Raw genomic sequence first — 23,063 nt, 5'->3', positions numbered from 1 at the left:
ATGGATTTGTCAATGCAGAAAGAAAGTAACGATAAGATATAGGAAAGATCACCAACAAGGAAAAAAAGCCCCATACTTAATAACTTTCACCGGAAGAACAATAATACAGCGGGGGTAAAATAAATGACATCATCGAACGTACGGATACGAACGAGTGCTGCTTTCGTCCGCTTACGAGTGCTATGATGAATAATGACATCTGTTTGCGGGTCCTTCGGTACAAAACGCCACGCGGAAGTGATTGTGATGGGATTGAAGGGTTTCGCATTCATGGACACTTTATGATGGTGTTTTAGGATGGATAGGAATTCCACAAACATTCGCTGCTGGTAATGAGGTACTTCATTTATTTAAACAACTTCCCGGTGCGGGGGTCTTAAAAACACAAACACAAATCATTTACACTTGACAAAACGAGCATTATGTATGGCTTGTTATGGTCCTTCTATACAGACGGATGTAAGTAAAGGTACGCACGGAATTTACCAACAAGCGGATACAAATGCGATCGCTAGATCATCATTGTGATTCGATTGGTTCGAGTCACCGGAAAATCAAGTGTTTGGGTAGGAACGCGTACGGAAGGCAACAATTGGTAAGGTGTGTTGAAAATGAATCAGCACCATTAACCCAAATTTCACCTCACAGCATCAGCTCGCTTTTGGTGCGCGTCCGGTTGTACCGCGTATTGGACCGCGGGTAATGTCAAGATCGAACCGTCCCAAAAGGAAGCGGTATGTCCAAACCCATGCGACACATGCGACACGGCATTCACCAGCTCGGAAGCGTTTACCATTCCGCACTAGCGCAGCAAAACAAACCACCGAAATTGTCACTTTCGCTTCCGCTTCAAGGTGCGCTTCCTTTCGGTGCGGCGCTGTGACCAACCGCTGGCACATAAGCGGTTGTTCAACACCGGGCAGCAACAGCAACAGCCCAACAACAATAAAAAAATGAACATTTTTGGACACGCGCGCCTCCGGGAGTGAGAGATGAATAATCAATTTTGCATTCCAATCCAGCGGCCGTCTTCGGTGGTGGTGGTGCTTTTGCAAATCCGTTTCGAATTTCGAAACCCATAAACGGCCGGGCCACCACCATGGTAAGGGTGGAAGTAACGCTCGCACACAAAAAGGGGGATGGGTAGGCCCACACGAAAGTACCACTTTCACGCCCGGAACGAGGGCCAACTGTCAAACTTTCGCCATGATGTCCGCCCCTTTTGCACCCCCACACCCAGTGTCACTCCGCAGCACCGAACCTTCCCTGGCTCCCCCGGGTGAACCGTGAACGGAAAATTGTCTTCCCAAAGCTCGGGAAGTTTGTTTCCCGCGGAAGCACAACCGTCCGTTGTGGTGTCGTTTCTCAGCTTCGACCTTTTGCCGTGGCGTGGGTTGAAACAAAAGGTGCAGGTTTTTTTTCCCTCCACGAACACACCCCCCAGAAGCCACCGAACGCGACACTAACCTTTTGTTTTCATCTAGCCGTTCTGCAGCATCATCGTTGACGCGATTGCTCGCGATCGCTTGGCAGCCAAAAAATGGCAGCCCCTTCTTGTCGGTAGCGGGCACGCGGAAAAACGGCTTCCTTTGCCCGCCACTCGTGGTTGCGCCGTCCCGAAACACCCATACTGTCCTTCCATGTTGTCACGTTGGCGGGAAAACTTTCATTTATTTTAATCAGTGTTCACCATTGTCATGACAGTGGTGGTATTTACCTCTCTCGCTCTTGCTCGGCTTCTAATATAGACACGATCATCTTCTATGCCGATCTTGAAAGATCATACTGCGGGACCCTGGGAACAGTTTCCCTTTCCGTTGCAGAGATCGCTTGTTTTTTTCTTTCCTTCTTCTCTCAGTTCACTTACCGTTTGCAACTTTTCCCACCCAGCCAGATGGTGGTGCCCGCGTTGCTTTCATCGTGCCTCGTTGGCTTTCCACCAGAACGGAAGGTGAAGGTCGGTGCAATTTAATCGATTTTCCGACTCCGGGTGTGCAAATCACGCGGGGCGAGAGTGATGAGCGTGAAGGCGGGAAAAGCTCAATTAGTGCCTTTCAACGGCAAACGGCCCGGCGGGGCGATAACGACATGGCCACCGAAGAATGGGCTGAAACGAGCTGTATTGGGCGTCGTGGGTTTTGGCAATGAGTGGATTCCCAGCTGTCGGACCGGGTATGGTTGGCACGAAGATTTGTTTTCCTTGGATTGGAAGTAATCATTAGTGGTGATAAATAATAATCTTGAAGTTTTCCTCGAATAAATAAAATTAATCGTTGACTTTGGGTAATGATTAATTGCTTCTTTTCACTTATTCTTTTGTTTTGTTTTTGAGACCTTCGGTGATGTTCGTTTTAGGGGAATGTTGTTGTGATTATATTATCAGAACAATATTTGTCTATTTTTTTATGTAAATTAAATTATCAGCAAAGTAGACTTTCAATTTAGGAGGGTAAAAGAGTTTTCCATTAAAAAAGTTGAGCATTACACTAGATTTATTTTAAATCTTCTTCATCGGAATCTAATGCAATAATCCAATTAAAACTTTTTGAAAAAGGGGAATATATCTAATTCTTAATAATAGAATTGAATAGAGCTTAATAAAACTTAAATTAATTCATCCACCATTTTCAATTGTCACTGGTTGAACGCATTGTGTGTCCGATTAGTGTTGATGAAATCCTTTCTGCTCTCATAATTTCGGCTCTGTACTCTTCACTGTCCACAGCGGTACAGTGTCACGCACTTTTGACACATATTTTCCCCTTCTTCCACACATTCATACACACACTATGCCTCCTCTCCCATCATCACACTATATACACGTGCTTTCCTTTCCGGAAAGCAATTAAAGTTCGTCGTCTGCCGGCGCATCGATGTCACCTGGAACGCGGTGGAATTGATTGTTCGCATAAGTGGCCGATACGCGATGTTTACCGTTAATGCGAAATGAATAATCAATGAGAGTGGGCTGCGGAATGGTTATGAATAAGCGAAATCGGTTAGGTTGCTCGATACCGCACCGCAGCGATCGGAGGTGATAGTGGTTCGTCAACCTGCCTGCATAGTAGTCCGGGTCCGGGTCATCATCTTCAGTCTTTTATCAGTTTTCCAATGTTCAAAAACAATAATAACAGCAAGTAGTAGTAGAAGAAGAAGGCGAAACAAACCCAGAAGAAGGAGTAGTGAAGGGGTCGAAGGAAGGGTAGAGGTGTTCCAGGGAAATCAAACGATAAAACATGATGGCCACATCAATCAGCTTCGGGGAAGGAAGATTTGCTTTGCGTGCGGCCATCGCTCAGTCGCGTGCTTTCGAATGGTATTAGAAAGTTGAATATGAGGAATGTGACGCAAAATTGAACGTCCCTTTCATAGTGCCTGCGCCTGCGAGGCATCCTCGCGAGGATTATTCTGTACATCCCCCGTCCAGTATTGGATGTGAATAGTTTTGGCAGCTCGAAAGTTGAGTGCATTTTATTGTCCTTTCCAACGTACCTTTACGCTTTTACTTGCTGTTGGGTCATTGTATTGAGTCTTATTGCTGCCACACACCACACGGATTTCACCGAGATTGCAATTTGTACGAAAAGCATGCAAAAACGATGATACACCATGATGCGATTAAGCTTTCAACCCAACTTCTCCGTCCTGTGTTCGGTGCAACAGCGGATTAAAAGGTGAAAATGAAAGCTGTCTAGTGGTGGTGGCGTTTTTTGTTTTGTTTTGCTCACCCACTCTAGATGGATTATTAATTGGCCGCTTCTAATTGGCAAACACCTTGACCACCTTGGCTTGTTGTACAACACTCCGGCACCGGTTGATGGGGTGTGAAAAACAGCTCTCACTATCAGCCCACAATCGGCCAATGGAAAAGCCACCGTCAATCTGGCGGGGACAGCGCAAAATGGTCGGAGCCTGGGTGAGGTCTTGAGTGGTGCCCCCGTTTTGGGGGGCCGGACTCGGTTGATTGATTAATGGCTTGACTGATTTTGCCAACAATAGACGACACCGATCCGATCGTATCGGGAATGATCGGGATGGAGTGACGGTTTATTTTTCCCACGCGGCCACAGATTCCCGGCATCCCGGGAAAGCCGAGCGTGTGCCGGGTGTGAGATTTGGGTCGCCACTGTCGCTTCCGGGGGCGGCAAACCATTAATCATCCAGGTTGGCTGGGTGATTCGGTTATTTATACGCGAGCAATAAGGAAATCGGTAGTTTTGGGGGGGTAAATAAACTGGCTTTGGCCATATGGGGGCCAGTGAAATCGTTCCGCTAAACGTCCGAATGCCACTGGATCGCTTTCAACAAAACTGTGTAGAATGAAGAAACATGATCTTTAACATCCCGAATCGCATTTCGATGGCATGTTAATGGCATGTCATAAAGTATAATTCCAAGACTATTTTACAGTTCTGTCAAAACTCAACAAACCCTCGTTAAAGAACGCTGTCAAAACTGTCTCCTCTATACGGCGATGTAATTTTTTAACAAGAGAAAACAACTCTGATCAATTCTCTGAAACAATTTCGGTACAACAACCTCAAGAGGGCTAGGCCTGCCATTTTTGGCTTCCTATGACTTTATTTATACGTAGCTGGATAGTAAGTCCTGTATATGGAAGATTGTTCCGGATGGGATTTTTAACCAATCCTGTTGTGTGAGGACCGACGCCACTACCAATATCAGTATCGTCTAATTACTCAATTAAACATCCATGTCCCCAAAGTTTGCTTAAGGTAATTAAATTCCCATGCGTATGAATATCAATGTCAAACTATGAAACACTGGATTGAATATTATTATTCAATAGAAGACAATAGATTGCACTGAATTCTTAGAGCTCTTACAATCACTCAATTTACTCAAATAATATTAGAATTTTACATTAGCACTGACCTAGACTAAAAACTTAAAACAAGATATTCATCCAGTAATCACGAGACATCGAAACTATAAACAAATAAAATAAGTCGCTAGAATCTTAATATTGCTAAAGATAAGTGATGTTGGTCCTACGTCGCAAAATTCATATCATCGTTCCACTGATAAAGAAAGGATTAGTTGATCAAAATCATCATTTATAATTTAATAATAATTAGCAGAAAAGAGTTGTGATGCATCAAATTAATTTAATCATGAGTATCTTTATAAATTTACTTTAGACAAATGAACAACTTGCCGTCACTGCCTATCGCTTTTTGCGAAATAATTAAGCGTCCAATCTTCCACCTTATTATGACATAAATCACTCTATCATTTTCCATCAAATAAAGTAACAGAACTAATTTGACAGCTGCCACAAAGCACTGGCTCTCCATGTCGCACAAAAATGTTCCGCCCGGTAAAAGCTTTATTGCAAGTGTCGTTTCACCAAAGTTCGCAAAGGAAGTGGATCATTTTCATGTTTACTACAGGCGGATTGTGATTGTGTGTCGTTATAAAATTGTTCGCCCCCAACGCTCACTCATTAATCCGTTGCGGTTTGTCGCTTCCTCTCACAGAGCCAACAACCGAAAAAAGGAAAAAAAAAATAAAAACTGGCAAAAGAAAATTCCCCCAAAAAAAAACTACACTTTAATTATGCCATTATTATGCACCGCAAACGACATCTTGGCGGAACGATCATAAACGTGCGGAAAAGCAACAGTCCCCCCTCGAGTCCCCCAGAAGTGGTCCCGGCACTGGTCGGATCGGGGGAAATGGGAGGGAAAAAGCTGAGTCGGTGGGGGAGTGGGATATACATCTATTCCACTCTCATCTTTTGCCACGATCTGTGTCGCTTTCCGCCTTCGGGGTATCATCTCCGCCAGCTCCGGTGTGCGAACGATCCCGGTACGATCGTTCGGTATAATTTACGTACTTTCAATTCCACCGCACAGGTTCGCTCGGTGTGTTTGTTGTGGCAAATCGTAAAACGCAAACCACACACAATTTAATTGCCCACAGGGGGGGGGCACTGGCATTAAGCACACAAAATAGAGCTATCGAGTGTCGAGTGTTGGTCGGCCGATGGTTAGCAAACACGTCATTTTGCCCCTATCGTTTGACCGGCGACAGCATCGTCCGATGACCTTCCACGATGGGGCCCAGTCAGTGAAGAATGCCTTGACAGTAAGGTTAAGCTTACTTTCTTTATGTTAAGGGAAATGAAATAATCATCACAATTGCTTGCCAAACCGGGGGTCTCGAATCAACAAAAAAAAGAAGCAGCTTAACAAGTTTGTCACTGTTTTCACCGGTTGCTTGGTTTTTTTGTTTGACAGAATGACGAATGGTGCAACGGTCATGTTTGTTGGGGCTTTCGAAATGGCCGATTGTTTTGAACGAAAGCGTGCACTTTACCGTTTTGCTTTTCTCCCGTACGTAGCCGACTCGTTTTTATTTGTCAAGTGCTGTGATGTACTTTTGGTTGAAATCCGATTTAAGCGCAAATGCATATTTTTGTGGTATTTATTCTATTTTTACTCTTTTAATATTTAGAGTTTTTATTGAGGCTCCCATGTGGGTATTTTTTTCCAAACTTAAGCTTTATTATCCTATATTATACAAGGATTACGACTGCAAGTTAGAAAGTTTGAACTATATTTTGAATATGCTCAAACTGAAGTGGAATATGTGAAGATAAAAGTAGATTCAAAATTTTAATGATTTTATATTACCTATCGCTCGGGTGGAAAAGTCAAATTCTAAGTCAAACATTTTTTTATTCCAGAAGGACGCCCCAGGCCTTATTGTTATATTTAAAGGTAGCGTAATGTAAAATACAATTAACATTCGTTTGAAGACATTTCCCTCTCCAAATAGTTACACGTCACCTTATTCCAGGTGTACTCGGCCGGTTTGTCAAACATATTCTAAGAGAAATGAAGGAAAACAATCCCAAAATGGCCCCAACATTTATTTTCTATCTCAAATGCAGAATGTATGGCATTTTTATAAATTTTTAAATCTATTTCAGGAATCAGGTTGTACTATTATTATTACTACATTTGCATTTTTGTGTGGAAAAGTATTAGAATTATTTTTAATAAATTCCAACTCTTTCTCTGAGCCTGTAATTTTATATACAATAAAACCCCCTTGTTTAAATATAAATACATGATTTATTGGGTTGCATCTTCAATGGGATTATTTTCCAAATTTAACAATTTTTTAATTCGTACTACACTCAAGTACACGAGATTGTGGTGTCTGATGGTAATTTGACGATTGCTTTAGGCCAACAATATTTTTATTACAAAAATAATATAACAGACGTTCATTTTCCTAATCAGTTAACTAATTCCCATAATTAGCATCATTATAATACGTTGGTGTTCACATCCATGGCTCAGCTAATGTCACCTTTTAGCCATTCCAAGCATTGATTTCATGGCGTGACAATCAAACCACACCATCTCTCATCCCGATGACGCACACAGTTTCGCTTTCACAGCAATATCGCGCTTAAATGACGAATGTTCCGGTCAACAATGAAGTTCTCGTTCCGGTATTTTACTTCCCCGTAAGAAGGGGTCGGGGGAACTAATTTTTCGGGGTCGATTGTCACATTTTCACCCATCCGGTCGATTTCGTACAGTGTCAGTTCCGCGGTTCCCGCTTAAAGGAAGCAGCGAGGTATGACCGCAAAACCATCGGGCCCTACGCATACCCGTAGTTGGTCTTCCGGTATGGAGGGTTATTGTATTTTGGTGATGGACCAAGCGGACAGATTGGTGACTGTGCGTTGAAAGTTCAAATCAACGTCCCTTTCTTTACCTTTCCGTGGTGTGTGGATGAGTCGTGCACGATTTTTCCCCAAAAGTGGCTCACCTGATCATGGTGAAATTCGCAACAGGGTTTAGTATGCAGACCACGGCACCGAGTCTGGGGCCGTACGGTGGATAGCACCGTTCCAGAACACCGTTTATTGTTGCGTACCTACCCGATCCCGTGGGCTCAGTCGTCCGTAAGTCTCACGCGCGAGTTACAACGAACCGTCCAGAAAACGGTACTTGACCGGTTAGCTGGTGTGAGCATAGTGCTTTATGTGTGTTTGGTTGTTGTTTTCCCCCCCTACATTTGCCACCATGTTTCCCTTGCATTCCATTCCACTCCTGCCCGTGCCTTCATTTGAGAACCGTTCCTTATCGTTTGGCATCACAACAAAAAAAAAACACTTGTCGGACGGACCAGGTCCCACACCAGTCCAGCAAAATGAGATCAGTTTTTTGTTTGTGAGTGGAAATAAAACAAAGCTGCACCAATGCACACTGGTGCAGTTTCATCATGATGCAATTGCTGGCCGCTGCCTAACAACGGCCGAGAGCCGATTGTTTTGATAAGCTGTGAAGCAGAATCATTTCTTCATAAACCGTGGCATGTTTTTGGTCGCAGCCACTTACAGCGAGAGAATGGCAAAAATGGCAACACGATCGCCGGTAGCGTGGGGAAGAATTGTGAGAAAACCGACAGGTAGCTGACACTACAATCGCTAAAAATTGCATTAAAACAATTGGTCGGCGGAAGAAATTTGGCACACATTGCAAACACCGTACCACTGGGCCGCACGGTGAGACAGATAATGAGATGGTTGCGTTGTGTGTGTGTGGCGAACAAGGATGTGTGTTGGTTTATAATTATGTGTGTGTGTAAATCTTCGCCCCGAAACTATAGTGCCGTGTCTCAAAATACGTAGACCGATCAATGCAAAGCGCAGCGCTTTGTTTTGCATTATTAATTAATTAACGGGTTTCGGTAACCATTTGCAATGGTTTGGTATCCAAGCGAGAGAGTGAGAGAAAAAAAGATGGATTTCTTTAAACGAAAACTTAACTGTAGCCCTAATTGTTGAGTACCTAGCGTATACCCACCGGCTCAGCTCTCCGTATATACCGTAAAAGGAAGAATTCCGTCATGCACAAAGTGCGCGAGTACCCGGAACCGATCGCATGACCCAATTTCCCGCGCACCATAGCTCATCTCCCAAGAACGTAAACGCAAACAGAAACTCCACCGAAAAGGGATTATGATCGATTTGATCGAGCATTGCCGGAGAAGCAGCGTGTAACGCTGGGTGGAGTGTTGAATTCGATACACTTTTTAACGAATTTCTTACGCTCGTTTTATGTATAGCTGCCGGTGCTGCTTCACGGTGCCATCGGAAAGGCAAACCGGCGCGAAACACTACACCGGAACGTTCTTAGCTCTCTAAGCTTGAAGCACCGTGCAGAAATGTCGACAAGATTCGAAACGGTTTCCGGCAGGGAAATAATAACTATCACAACTGAACACTGAGCTCTCGCTCGCAGCGTGAACGTGAAATTATGAACTAGTTTACGTTGCCCACCAACTAGGCATCGCAAAACGAAAGGCAAACAAACAACCGATCATCTCGAGGGCGATTTCGTTTCGTTGCTTTAGATGCTCGCTTTGGCAACAGCGCCGCCGTGCACTGCACCGCAACTGCAACGGTGTTGATTTGGTGTGATCGCGCGAGACAGAGTGCGCACCGGAGACACTGAAAATTGTTTTCCGCTAGGAAATCGCAAGCAAAACGTTTTCGGAAAAAGCGTTCTCAGCCAACGCACGCTTGTGAGATACCGTATTTGGTCGTACCGGTGGTTCGTTCGGTTCCGGGTTCGTCGCTTGAATCATTGAAGTCTTTCGTTTTCATTCAACGTTTCCGTGCCGGGGGTAGCTTTTACAGACATTTCATCTCGCAGCAGCCTATCCGCGCACGGAAAATGATCGTTCAGAGGTGAGCTGGTGCGGGAAGCTGTTTTCCTTCTTTTACTTAGCGCGGCTGGATAAAACAGTGCCACATTCCGCGATAGAAAACGAAACGGAATCTCTCCCCGGAGTTGGTGGTGTGCAGAATGTGCAGTACTGGTGAATGCGCACGGCGGCGCATCATGTGTGTTTGCCATCGTTGCAGTCTGCTGGAGAAGGATTTCTGTGGCGGAAGAAGAAAGTACCTTTTGAACCGGTTTGATTCGGTTTCTTCTATACGTACAGTGATCAATCGGGCTATTCTTGTAGGATGTTTGTTTTGCACCGGTCCGGTGTATGTGAAACATGGAAGAGAGTCCCCTGTAAATAGCTCATGATGCATACAAAGAGGTTTTTTATTTTATAAAAAAAACCAATAAGATTGTTCGAATATCTTTTAAAATATTTGTTTTATAAATGTTTAAGATATACGAAATGACAATGTTTTGTAGATACATTTACGGGAATCCCATGCAGAAAAATTCCAATGTCCAATTAATAATAATAACAATTGTTAATTAGATGTGGCTTACAAAGCAATTCCATACCAAATTAAAGAAACAGCCCACAATTTCCAAACCAGAAGATGAGCGTTTCACACTCATCAGGATGATGACCGTGAGTGAGCTCAATTCCCATCCTGTGTCATTGAACCATCGACAAAACCCCGAATATTGAACGATTGATGACCGACGATGGAACTGTAGCGCTGAAAGCAAACAACAAACAGCAGTACCACACAAACAACGCGATCCACCATCGCCCAATGGGTAACGAGACGAACACGGTGGAGTGAACAAGCGTAGCAAAGAAATGCGCCCCGAATGCGAGATAACGAAAAGCGGCCGGTCCTCCAAAATGGCTTACAAACGAATGCGGAAATTGCTTCCACTCACGCACCAAGACCGAGTACTTGAAAGCGATTCCCATCATCTCGGTGGTGCCGGGCACTCGAGTGCGCGAACGAAAACTTTCACCCAAGCGCGAAGAAACCCGAGAAGCGTGTGCGAGTGTGTGCGGGTGATGTTTCTTGTGCCGTTGGGGTTGTAGCTGTAGCCCGCCAACTAATAATGTATCGCCGTACAAAATCCACCCGAGTGGAACGACCTCGAACGCCGAGAAGGGGTTAAAAGTGAAAACCGTTCTGGGGGATGGAAGGGAACTGACCGGTACAGCCACAGAACACAATGGTTGCGTTCTTTTGCCAGCCGTATCCCACAATTGGGCCAGCTCGAGGAGAATGAAGAAGCAACTACAAAAAACTACTTTCTCTTTGGGATCTTTCGTGTTCCAGAAGATTTTTTCCTCCCAAGGTGGTAGAACGATTTAGGGAACCGGTTCTTGAGAAGGGAAGAAACGAAGCGTTGAAATGATACTTGGAACATAAATGTGATCAGGATGGGTCACAATGTTGTCTTGAATGTCATTATTGAATTGGAAGTACTTTCATGAGAAGATTCCAAAATTTTCGATCATCCACATCTTGATGAGCCAATGTCAAATTCAGTATAAAAAATTAAGAATAAAACCCTATTGTTATGTGCAAGTAAATATTAATATTATAATATTTTTAAGTAATATTATCTTACTCATCGGTAGCATATTGATTTGACTTTTTTTGGGATATTCTTGAGTTTTTTAGAGCTCTTGAGATTTAGAATCAGAAATTCTTGAAACTGAGATAATATAAAAACGATGAATGTCTTGCACATACTAGCTGTTGTTGGGTACATCTGATTCAGATTCATGAATCTTTCGACTTAATTTATGATCCTTAATCTTTATTTCTAAGACTCATAAATCCGTAAGATTAATGCATCATCCAAGATTCATAACTTCGATCTATAAACTGTCATGTATTTAGTCTCCAAGATCCATCACTGCTCTGAGGGTTCATGTATGTTTTGAGAGTTGATTCCTGATTTAAAAGATTAACGATTCATATGAATGACTCTTCTCAAAAGATTCATTAAGCACAACACTAATCTGTACATCTCGCCAAAGTTTTCTTGATTTTATAGTTACAAAAAACTGAGCTAAGCTTTGACTGTTTTATGTTTCTCTTTAGTATCTGTACCGCTTCATTTACATTTCATGATCTCAGAAAACCTTAAATATGGCTGTTTTCAAAGACCACTATTGAGGAAAACAACACTATACAAGCTGATTGAATGGTAAACTTAATTTCATCGTCTCACAATAAAACCCATCGAACTAATCATTGCTTTGTGCGTAGTACGCAAACCAGCACGATCGGTTTGGAACAACCGCTCGAATTTGTTTCTTTCGCTTCTCTCTTCTCCGTCACGACTGCTGGCGATCGGAATATGATCAGGTTTTGAAGCGCTTGAACGATTGAAGTAGCTAAGCCCGGGCCAAGGCTCACCTTGACCCATTTCATGCTTTCACGCGGCACCGCCTGTGCTCGGGAAAGCGCGGTGCGTGTGCCCGCCCGCCCAGCGGAAACCCTACCAAGCGCTCCACGAATCGAAAGTCGACTCCGGTTGTGCTGATCACCGATCCGGTTCACAGTGGAACGCGATGCCACGGCGGATGTTGACAACTGATCATCATCATCATCATCATGATCATGATCCCCGGCGTCACCTTACGATTCCACCTGTGTCAAGTGCCCAGTGCAGACGCGGAACGATCGGACGATGATGATGGTCAGTCAACTTTCGATTCTGCGCATCCGCAAAACTCGATCCAACCCCGCCGCGCACCCGGCCGATCGGAAAAGCACAACCGCACGCTTTGCAGCAGGTTCTTCCGTCGTGCACCTTGTCTTCTAATCATCTCGTCAGCGCAAGATAGTAACCCTAAGCATTCACGTTAAGCACGGCGGAAACGGGCGAAGAAAGAGCATTAAAGATCGCCCCTCCCGGGCAAATGGGAGCCCTTGTGCGGTGCTGCGGTGAACCGTCGACGGGGTGAGCGTTTGTGTACGGAGGGCTATCGTTCCGATACCCAGTTTTGACCCAGTTGACGTGCTGGGCTGCGGTTTTCGAGGAAGTGACCGATGAAATCGAGACGGAAGCAACAAACAAACAGCTCCGACACGCAGCATCGCCATCGGAATGTGAAACGGGTATGGGATGCGATCGTCGAACGGGATCGTTCGGGATCTTTGCGAGAGGAAATCTCATTCATGTCTCGATATTCTGGTGACGAAACAGATAGCGGGCTTCCGGTTTTTGTTTTACTTTTGCTTTGTGAGAGGATAATACGTTAATTTGCTTTTCTAATTAGGCGTTTCTTTTATGAACCAAAACGGTGCTGACGGTTCGATTTCCGCCGCATGCCAATGATCGCTGTTGTTTATTGCGAGTAGAAATTCACCGGCTTACGAATGGTGTAATCTAGGATGAAAGTCCCAATCTTAACCGATCGAAAATTCCAAAACTGCTTCATCCGCCTTTTTGTGGTACAACTCCCAGGTCCAGAAAAACCGGGTACTCAACTCATGATAGAAAACTTGCCGAATTAGAAAACGATCACCTTGAACGGGTTGAAATTATCTTATCGCGCAGCCGCACAAAACACAGCCGCCGTGTTTATAATGATAATTAATGCTCAATTCACCGCTTTTACCGGTACGCGACAAATGGCCATTCTGATTCCGGCGGCACCACGGCAAATCAGGCCACTTCAATTTGCACCCCACTTTCAACAAACCACGTCGACAAATGGAAAGTGAATCGAAGTGCTGGCACGACATCTGCCGCTCGTTCTCGATCGTCGAATCGTCTCGATTGGCGTGGGCAGTGGCTTTAGGTTTTTGTTTTCGGCTGGAGAGCTTTCACTCACGGCATAGCTCACGCGGAAGACAATTTTTAGTACAATTTCCTGGTTTTGAACGAGAGTAAGCCCTACCCCACACAGGGGGTAGAGAGAGAGAGTCATACACAACGGAAAAGATACTTCCATTACCACCCTAAAATCTCTCGCCAAACCTCCATCATAGAAAAAAGGGGTCAATTTCTAGCCATTGCGTAGGGTGAATGTGTGCGCTTGGATCTGTCCGTAGGCAAATATTGAGTAGGAGAAATTGACAAAAGCACAATTGAGCACAGGCAGAAAGATCGATTTCATATTTACCGCTAGTGCCCTCCAATGTTCCAATGCTAACCTGCAAATTTGTGTTCGGAAAGTCCCAATTTGTACCAGCGATGCGCATTCGAGAGTGTCCGAAGGTCTCAAAAGGCTGGGTTGGCTACCGTGCGGGGGTGGAAACCCCAAAGCGAAAGCAATCAGTGGAAAGGGTTGCCAAAGGTGCTAATTTACATTTTTATCATGTTTAGAATTCCTTTCTGCGTACGCAGCAGACGCACGATCGGGTAGCCATGGTGACACCTGACAACCGACGAAGAATTGTTAAACATGAAGCCTGAATTAAGTGACTGTTCTTATGCACCGTTGCATAACGCTGGGCGGTCCGCGAGGGGTGGATGGAAAGGAAAACTGTCGATCAGCGTAGGAATCCGGTCACCTGTCGAATTGAGTATTCCTTCAACGATTAATATGCCAAGTCCGTACCGCTGTCGGACTGTTCCGGCCGGTTCGGTTTTGAGCCACGAATTTCGGTTAGCAGGTCGAATGTGGGCAAATGGGGGTTGACATGCCTAACGGGAAACTTTCAAACCTTTTTTCTGTCAGATTTTTTATCAATTCAATCGATTGACATACAGCTACGCTGGAATGTTGGATGTCTAAACAGGAGGTCCAACTTACCTTGAATGGCGGAACACACTGGAAGTTCACTGGGAGTTCACTCGCCAAACAAGGATTTCCTTTTCCTTCAGGCTATGCAAACAAAAGCAATCATCTCGGAGCGGAAGGGAATTAAAACCAATAGAAAACAAAACAATCCTCACGTGCAGATACACTTCCACTTTACTGTGGGAGTACACGGCGCAGAGCCCTGGGTAAAGACAAAAGCCTTCGCGTTTGGCGGGAGTGGCTCTTTCACTTTTTATTTCCGCCCGCCACGAAACTCAAAGTTGCGCAGAAGCAGCAGCCAATCTAATTTGTACTGACAGTAGTACGAAAAGATAAAACCACAAACAAAAAAAATCCACAACAATGCTGCGTGTAAGCGGCACCACGGCAAGCAGACACGGTTTGGAGCAAAAAAAAAAACCACAAATGCAAACCAAAACATTAAATAAAATAATAGCTCCATGGGTGTGCGCGCTTCGCTGTGGCACTTTCTGTATGGGTGGGTGCGAAAATACCGCACGCCACTCCGATGGAAGAGAAATCCGGTCCGGGTTCAACGGAACGCGGCAATACACCGGAAAAACGTCATGACACGCGCATGGGCCACCGTACGGGTCACGGGTTTCCTATACCAGCACCATCACCACCACCAGCAGCCTGTAAAGGCCTTTGATTAAGGTCTCCATTATGGTCGGATACGATCGCGGGAAAACGTCGATATTGATCCGGTCGATCGTTCCTGGCCGAGATGGCCCGACACGCCCGATTCGATGTACCGCTTATGGATTTGATTTCGCTTTCGATTTGGTCGAAATTTTCCGCTGCTAGACTTTAGTATACTTAACTGCCGACGCTACGGTGGATGACGGTGGAAATATTTGGGGTAGTTTTGGTGGTATTGTTGCTGCTGCTGCCAATTTTCCATCCATTGGCTGGTAGAAAGTGAAATCGTATAACGTAATGTGCGGTGATGTTGCTGATTGGATGTAAATTTGTCTGATTTGCTGCTGATGAGATCGGATTTTAGTCAGCGGAGAAGGATAAAAAGGTATGAGGAAAAGCAAGAAGGAATTACAGCTGTGAAAATGCGCAAAGTTGACGGAAGCCAGGAGGCTACAATTTCCCGATATCTCTTATTCGTTAAACTATGGTGTTGGGTTTGATGAGCGAAAACATTAAATGTTAGGTTTTTCTTCAATTTGCTTAGTTATGCATTCAACAGAGAAAATGGGGGAAAATACGTACATTTGGAATGCTCAGAAAACAGCCTTGGAAAAGGCTTTCACAACGATACGATTATAATCACCAATTTGATTTAGATATGAATCGATCGAGCTGATCGTATATCAGCACTGCGCTCATCGTTTTAAGGAACACTATATTAATGACTAAGCTTTAAAGCTTTTGATAACAGTTAATGATCGGTTAATTTACAATGATTTTTTTCTGTCCATTCTACTCTCGCTTTCAGTCTGTAAACCTGAAGGATGGGAAAACGAACCCAAATGCTCCCGCTGGGAGTGACACTGGGTACGGCGCTGCTGCTACTGACCACCACCATCGGTTACGCTCGGGCGTACACCTTCGACGATGACTTCGAGGATCTGATCGCGGAGGAATCGAACGTGGATGAAGACCTGCTGCCCGGGTCGGTTCTGTTACCGTCGGACGTGTTTAACGATGGCAAACCGTTCCTGGTCGATCGTGACCCGTCGACGGGTGCAATCGATTTTCTGCACAAGAAAACGGGCAACCAGCTCGATCTCGGTGACAGCAAACCGTACGAACCGAACAAGGATAGCTACGTGAGCGACAAGAAGGATGTGGTCATACACCAGTCGACGCCAAACTTTCACGACTTTCTTAACCTGCCCAAGATGTACTCGCCGGAGAACTTTGTCTCGATATCGAGCTCGTACGCGAACCTGAAGTATCAGGGCATTAACAAGGGTTCGAACCATCGCGAACATGGTAATACACACATTGTAGCTGCGACTTCGGCAACCGCTGCTCCCACCACGACAAGCACGACAACGACGGTGAGTCCAGCGACGTCGACCAAGTACTTCTACAGCCGACCACAGTACACGGTGGGCAACTACAACCGACCGGGGGCCAGCTCGAACGCGTACTATAGCTTCCCGGCAACGTCGGGACGACCGATCACGACACCTACTACAACGACGACCACGACTACCACGACTACACCGGCACCGACTACGACTACGACGGAGGCACCAAAAACGACAGCCAACTCCCAAAAGCAGCTATTCACTCGCTATCCATACAAGAGCACGATCAAGAACAAGTACCTCGAGACATCCGAACAGACGCGCAAGAAGTTCTTCCTTCCATCGACACTTGCTCTGCCTGGTCCGACAACTACGACGACCGAACGCGCTCCTTCCACGCCGATGCGATCCTCCACCTACTACTCGCCTTCCGTAAGACCGCACTGGCCCTCGACCTACCAGACCACGACGACAACTCAAAGCACCGTTCCCGTATCGACTTCGACGGCTCCGGCCAATCCAGTGCGCTTTGTAGACGATGCGGTAGACCCATCGAAGATCAAATTTACCATGCCGGCTCTCAAGTATGAAGGCTCCAGACCAGCACCATTCCGACCAATGCCGTCACAGTCCGAAGGTACAGTGCCGGACCGGGACACGACTTCTAGCACGTCCAACACCAAGATCGATCTACCTAAGAACCCAGCCGTCATGTCACTGTCGGATATCTTTAGCACGCTCGAGCAGAAAAAGCGTCTGGAATCGCAACTGGCCGAAAGCAACCGTGTCGAGGAGGTGGAACAGCCGGACCAGGAACAAGATTTGCCAACGACACCTCCCGCGATTGTGCTGCTAAGCGATGGTTCGGCTGGATCGGTGACGATCGGATCTAGTGGGCCCCGTATCGAACAGTCGATCGATCTGTCGGATCAGTACGTGCGATACGAAGTTCATCCACAGGCTCAAGCCCCACCGAGTAGACCAACTTTGGTGCAACACCAACAGCAACAGCAACAACAGTACCAGCAGCAGCAGCAGCAGCAGCAGCAGCAGCAATACAACCAGTATCAAGTACATCAATCAAATGGACACCGGCCCCAACCACCGGCGATGGACGTGATGGGCGGACAGTACGTGAAGTACGAGGTGCAGCAACCGCAACTGAACGTGGTAAAGTACGGAGCCGTCCCAAGCATGAATAATGTCGTCATTAGTCCCAACCAAAACTCGGCTACCTTTGTCCTGGGCTCGCAACAGTCCGTAGGCAGCAGCATCGGTTCGTCGAGCCGTCCCGATGGTGCGGGCCACTTTGTGGGATCTGTGTCACAAGATTCAGTCACGGCAGCGGCCCTGAGCGCGGGTCGTCCCTCCTACCAGATGGGTCAGGTACTAGATGAGCCACACGATCAAACCAACGTCGGTGCGTCGGTTCAGGTGCAGGTAAAACCGCAAGATATCATCAAGACAACCAGTGTTCGGTTCCCGAGCGAATCGGACGACAAGTATGACAACGCGCCCATCATCAGTGGCACACACAAGTCGGAAGTGTTGCCACCGAACGGACACTCAGCACCGGTGCGCAGCGATCAGATGGTTGTGTTTCCTCCAAATCAAGATATCGCAAGCACGCTGCACGAGGTTTCGAACCGTATCGTGTTTGACTCGCCTGCGCCACCGAGCGAAACGCTGAATCGGAATGAACTATCGATCGCACCTAACCCGAACTACCCAGCGGACTTACCCGAACAGCTGACGCCACCAACAGCTCCCGAGCGACCTGATCTCATTAAGCAACGACCTCGGCCACCGATCCCCGCACAAGGCCCACCATTCCGGTACAGTGAAATACAGCGACGTCCCTCGACCTACCCAAGCGATCGCCCGTCGCGGCCAACACTTACCCTGCCCAACATTCTGCCCCAGTTCCGGCCGAACGCGAAAATCTCTCAAGGCCATCCGCCGTACATGAAGGAACCGGGCACCTATCGTGTTCCTCCTTCCGCGTTGCTCGTTAAGGCAGGTCCGCCCCTACGCAAACCTGCCGGCTATAGCGTCACCAACAATCTGCCACCGACGACAGCAGTCCGACGGACGCCTCTTCCGACACGCCTTATGACACGGCTTAGTCCTGCTCCCAGCCGTCCTCAGCTGCATCCAGCATCGGCTGAGTTGGAGAATCGTCGCTACTATCGACTACCACCACCACCGCCAGCAATGATTAAGGATCGCATTTACAACATTCAACCGCCACGGCTGCAGCCTCCGCCACTCCCGCCCCAACCGTCCGGCAGTCCGACCAACATCATACCACCCGCAGTTACTTCGTCCGAGAAGCCAAACGAACCATTGGAGGATAGCGAGTTCCACCGCAATCCGCCACAGATTCTGCGCAACATACTAAAGGACGATCAACAGCAGCGACCCAAGCTTGAACCCGTCGTAACACTGCAGATGCTGCAGTCGAAGAAGCAGGCATCGTCCATCAATGCTCCAGGTGCACAAGATTCACTGGGTGAAGAGAGCAATACCGTTGTGACTGGATCTTCACAGTCTCAGCAGCAGGATGTCGGCAACAAAGATCGACCGGTGTATGTCGTATATCCGGTTAAGAGTACTCCCGTACGATTGGACAACAAACCACCCAACAGTGATACAATAGTGGTAGGACACCGCGGAGAGCAACTGCCATCGAAACCGATCAGTCCTGGTACGGAGTATCAGAACACACCCTTCTCGATTGCGTCGCACTTTGAGCAGGAACCAATTCTAACGGCCAAACACAGGAAACCCAACCCCAACGGCAAACCCAACTTCCCCTACAGTCTTGAGAAACCGGATCCGCTTGCGTTGGCTCAGCTGCTGGACAAAGAGCAATCTGCTGGACAGCCAGCGCAGGACCTGTCGGAATCGGACTCCGAGTATAATCTCGGCGAAGAACCAACGAATGTGCGTGACCAGGATCAGGATCTCATCTCAAGCAAGTTGCAACGTTTCCAGACGGACAGTACACCGATTGCGATCGCTTACACACCGACGGAATCCAGTCCACTGGGGTCGAACAATATGCGATACAGCAAGCCAGTCGGAGGATATGGATCGGCAGCCAACAATTACTACTACTCGCCGTACGGCGAAACACAGACGGAGGTGTCCTACCTAAAGATTGACGATGTAGACGAGTTCGGTAATCCATCGCGACGCTACGAACAGAGCTTCCAGGCACCGTTCCAAGCTAGCATGAGTCTCGACCCGGTCAAGGTGACCAACCCCTACGAAGGATGGGCCGTAGTAACGTCTTCTCCGCAGGCGCTCAAGCTGCAACAGCAGCAAACCGTGAGCAAACCCGAACCAGCTCCTGTCCGTCAGTACAGCAGTCCTAACACGATCGATCGTTCGGATGTTGGTGACACAACCTCGACGGGCACTGGCGATGATAGTGCCGATCGTACTGCTTCCGCACCGGTTACCGCATCGTCCGCATCTACCACCACCTTCGATCCGAACAGCTTCCAGCCGGAACTGCAGGGTGGCTTCCGACCGATCTACGGAGCGGACGTGAAGCTGAGCGAACAGCTCAATCCTGATCCACAGCGATCGAGCGTAGCCGATCTGTTTGCTGAGGAGAACGAAGCCGACAAAGCTACAGCACCGCAGTTGAATGTTACGACGAAACTTCAACCGGTGGAATCGAAGCCGAAAATAGTGAAAAAGGAGGAACCGGATGGTGGAATGGATCTCGATCTGGAGGCATTCTTTGATCAGTTCACGAAAGACTATGACGATGGCGAGAACGGTCTGGACGACGTGACCATGAGCGAAGAAACGACGAACGAAGCGTTGCCGAGCAGTGACGAGAGCCAGTACCGTAGCGCTAGCGAAGGCCGCAGCAGTAAGGGTACGGTTGGGGAGACAAGTGTGAGTTCCTCACCGGAAAGCGCCTCTGTTAGCACTGCAGCCGCTGAAATGGTAGAAGAACCAGTTACGAAAGCGACGTGAACACCGTAGATGAGCAGATCTTTGATGACTCGTGTCCTTAGGGTGGACCCTTTTAGTGCCGGGAATGAATGAGACAATGTTTGCGTGGTAATGTTCGAGCGTACGAGATGGATGGATGAATGAGATGTCTTAGGAATGTAGAAATGGTACACAATTAGGTGGGGTTGCGCGACTGGGACACGAAGAAAAAGGATCGAAGAGAGCCAAACAGCAGGAGAGCACAACCGTTGACAAACCTTAACTTCTCCAAAACCAATAGGATCGCACAGATGATGATGATGATGTGGGGCAGATAGATGTGCCGACAGGCCACAACTCGGCCGGGCGGTACCGAATTCTTGAGTATCTAATGTTAAGCAACACCGGCCACCATATTACAAGGCTGCCATCGCAAAAAAAATAACCGGAAGAATAGGCCAATGCCGTTGTACGATGGTGCAAACGCTAGTCAATAAAACGGCTGCCACAATCCAAAACCCTGCACCAGAAAGCAACGAAACAACGAAATTCATACGCTAAAAAAAAACATGGCCATCAATGCGTGTTGGTGGCTACTATTTGTCTGTAGTGTAAGAAACAAGAAACACAACGCTAGCTCCATGAATCGATGGTACGAGCTTAATATTGGATACTTGATACTAGAGAAACAGGCCAATTTCTAATCAAACGTGGTGGTATACACCGCGGTGCGTGGGAATTGCAATATTCTTTAACATCTCGAGCGTCAATGTGGTAAAATTTAATTGATCCCCAACAGAACAAAACAAAAACCTCCCTTTGCCCAAAACCACAGGTTGATAGGCATGTAAGATACAAATTCCATTCCGACCGATATGCTAACGATGAACTGTTACAACGGGTCATAGCAGCTCCTGGAAGAGCAAGCGAAATTATTCATTTACATTAAATTATTTATTTATTTATTAAACATAACAAACAAACCGAACGACTTCTATCGAGCTCTGTGAAAGATGTAACGTGGTAGTTGCAAATGAATTTGTCCTTTTTTTTGCAAATTATTCAAATGGGAAGCTTATCTTCGTGAACTGCGTTATGTTGAGCGGAAGCTAGATTAAAATACAGCATAAATAACACTGCTGCAAATGCTTGAGATCCTTAAGGTGGACCCGCAAGTGGGAAGCAGCAAGTGTACGGAGGTAGGAAATTGGATGAGAGTACAGCAAAACCTTCACTAGCCAGTAAGTTACTGATCGGTAACCGCGTAGGAAGAACGGTTCTGTACTGTGTAAGAAGTAAAATAATGAGACAATAAAGCGAATTACGAAACTAAAATCCCGGACTCGAGGGCAATCGATTTCACTGGTCCGAAAGCATATTCCAACGTGTCATCACCGATGAATTGAAAATGGCTAACACGATATTTCGTTTGTTATCGATTGCTCTAACTTAACACGATGACACAACTGCATTTCATCAGCATTTTAAACGCTCTCACAGGGCGGCATATGATTCTACAGACTCAGACTCGAACTTGGTTCATTGGATTCTCCGGGGCCTTTTGCCAGTTTTTAAAAATCATCTGTTTCAATTGGGACAGTTTCAGTGAGGGATTCTCTTGCTTTAGACGTTTCAGTTCTTCCTCTTCGTACGCTTTGTAGGCTGCCTTCATACGCTTTTCCGGATGCCGATCGGCGGCCGACGCATCGCCCACACTGAGTACCGCAATGGCTTGATCGATCGTTTGTGCTACTTCCGTGTCCGCCATCACACGGTTCAGATTCTCCTCGAGCGGGATTTCCTTCGGGACGAGTTTCGGCTTGACCGTGGCCGCTGTCGCCGCTTCCACGGCACGATTACGCTTCTCTATTTCGGACTCAATTTGAGATCGTGTTACCTTTGCGGCCGGTACCTTTGCCGTCGTCTTGATGGAGTTCATTTCTTCCTCGAGCAGTGCTTTGGTTTCAGCCTTCTTGCGTGCCGCGTCCGCTTTACGTCGTTCGTCTTCCTCCTGAAATGGACGTGTCGGAAAATGGTTTAACGTATCTTCCCCAACAACGGGCCGGATTGCATACCTTTTGCTTCTTTTTCTTCGCCAACTGCTTGTCGTCGTCTACCCATAGTGCATCCTCTGCCGCTTTCGCCGCTTTATCATTGGCGACCTTTTTGGCTTCTGCTTTGCGTTCCCGAGCCTCAACGGCTTTCGAGTTGATTCCCATCTTTTTCGGCATTGTGGAAAGAGTGAATTTTTATCCCGGCGATTTGTTGCTCACGGTAAAGTTTCCCCTTCCGCTGTGTTACTATACCACATGGAAGTGTTCAGTTATAACTGCATGTAATTCACTTAACTGTACACACAAATAGCGATCTATAACTGTTCACTCATAGTAGACAATGAGTTTAAAGATCTGTTATCAAAGTACGCTTTACAGCAAAGCGGAATTTCACTAAGTACAACTATTTCCTGTATAATCTCGGTGGCAATATTTTGGTAAACAAATGCCGTATTGAGTTTGACAGCACGGTTGACCGGTAGGTTTATAACATGGTGCCGAATACTGTGTGAATGTAATACGGCACAGGGTGGCTCCAACGATAGCAGCACGCATCCAGTTTTCAAACACA

At 46.6% G+C, this 23,063-nt stretch overlaps 2 protein-coding genes across 2 annotated transcripts; one reads left to right on the top strand and one right to left on the bottom strand.

Annotated features, from left to right (window-relative positions):
* Positions 1 to 15,959: 15,959 nt before the first annotated feature.
* LOC128298584 (uncharacterized) lies at positions 15,960 to 20,480 on the top strand. Its single transcript, XM_053034353.1, has one exon. It carries the CDS (start codon positions 15,960 to 15,962, stop codon positions 20,478 to 20,480), a length of 4,521 nt encoding a protein of 1,506 aa, XP_052890313.1.
* A 948-nt stretch (positions 20,481 to 21,428) lies between these two features.
* On the bottom strand, positions 21,429 to 22,907 carry LOC128297080 (coiled-coil domain-containing protein 124). Its single transcript, XM_053032642.1, has 2 exons — positions 22,514 to 22,907; positions 21,429 to 22,449 (listed from the first exon to the last, which is right to left on the bottom strand). Exons 1-2 carry the CDS (start codon positions 22,667 to 22,669, stop codon positions 21,961 to 21,963), a joined length of 645 nt encoding a protein of 214 aa, XP_052888602.1. The 5' UTR covers positions 22,670 to 22,907; the 3' UTR covers positions 21,429 to 21,960.
* Positions 22,908 to 23,063: the final 156 nt, after the last annotated feature.

The sequence above is a fragment of the Anopheles moucheti genome, chromosome 2 (assembly GCF_943734755.1).
Source record: "Anopheles moucheti chromosome 2, idAnoMoucSN_F20_07, whole genome shotgun sequence".
Taxonomy (NCBI): Eukaryota; Metazoa; Arthropoda; class Insecta; order Diptera; family Culicidae; genus Anopheles; species Anopheles moucheti.
This window is presented reverse-complemented; position numbering and strand designations above follow the sequence as displayed.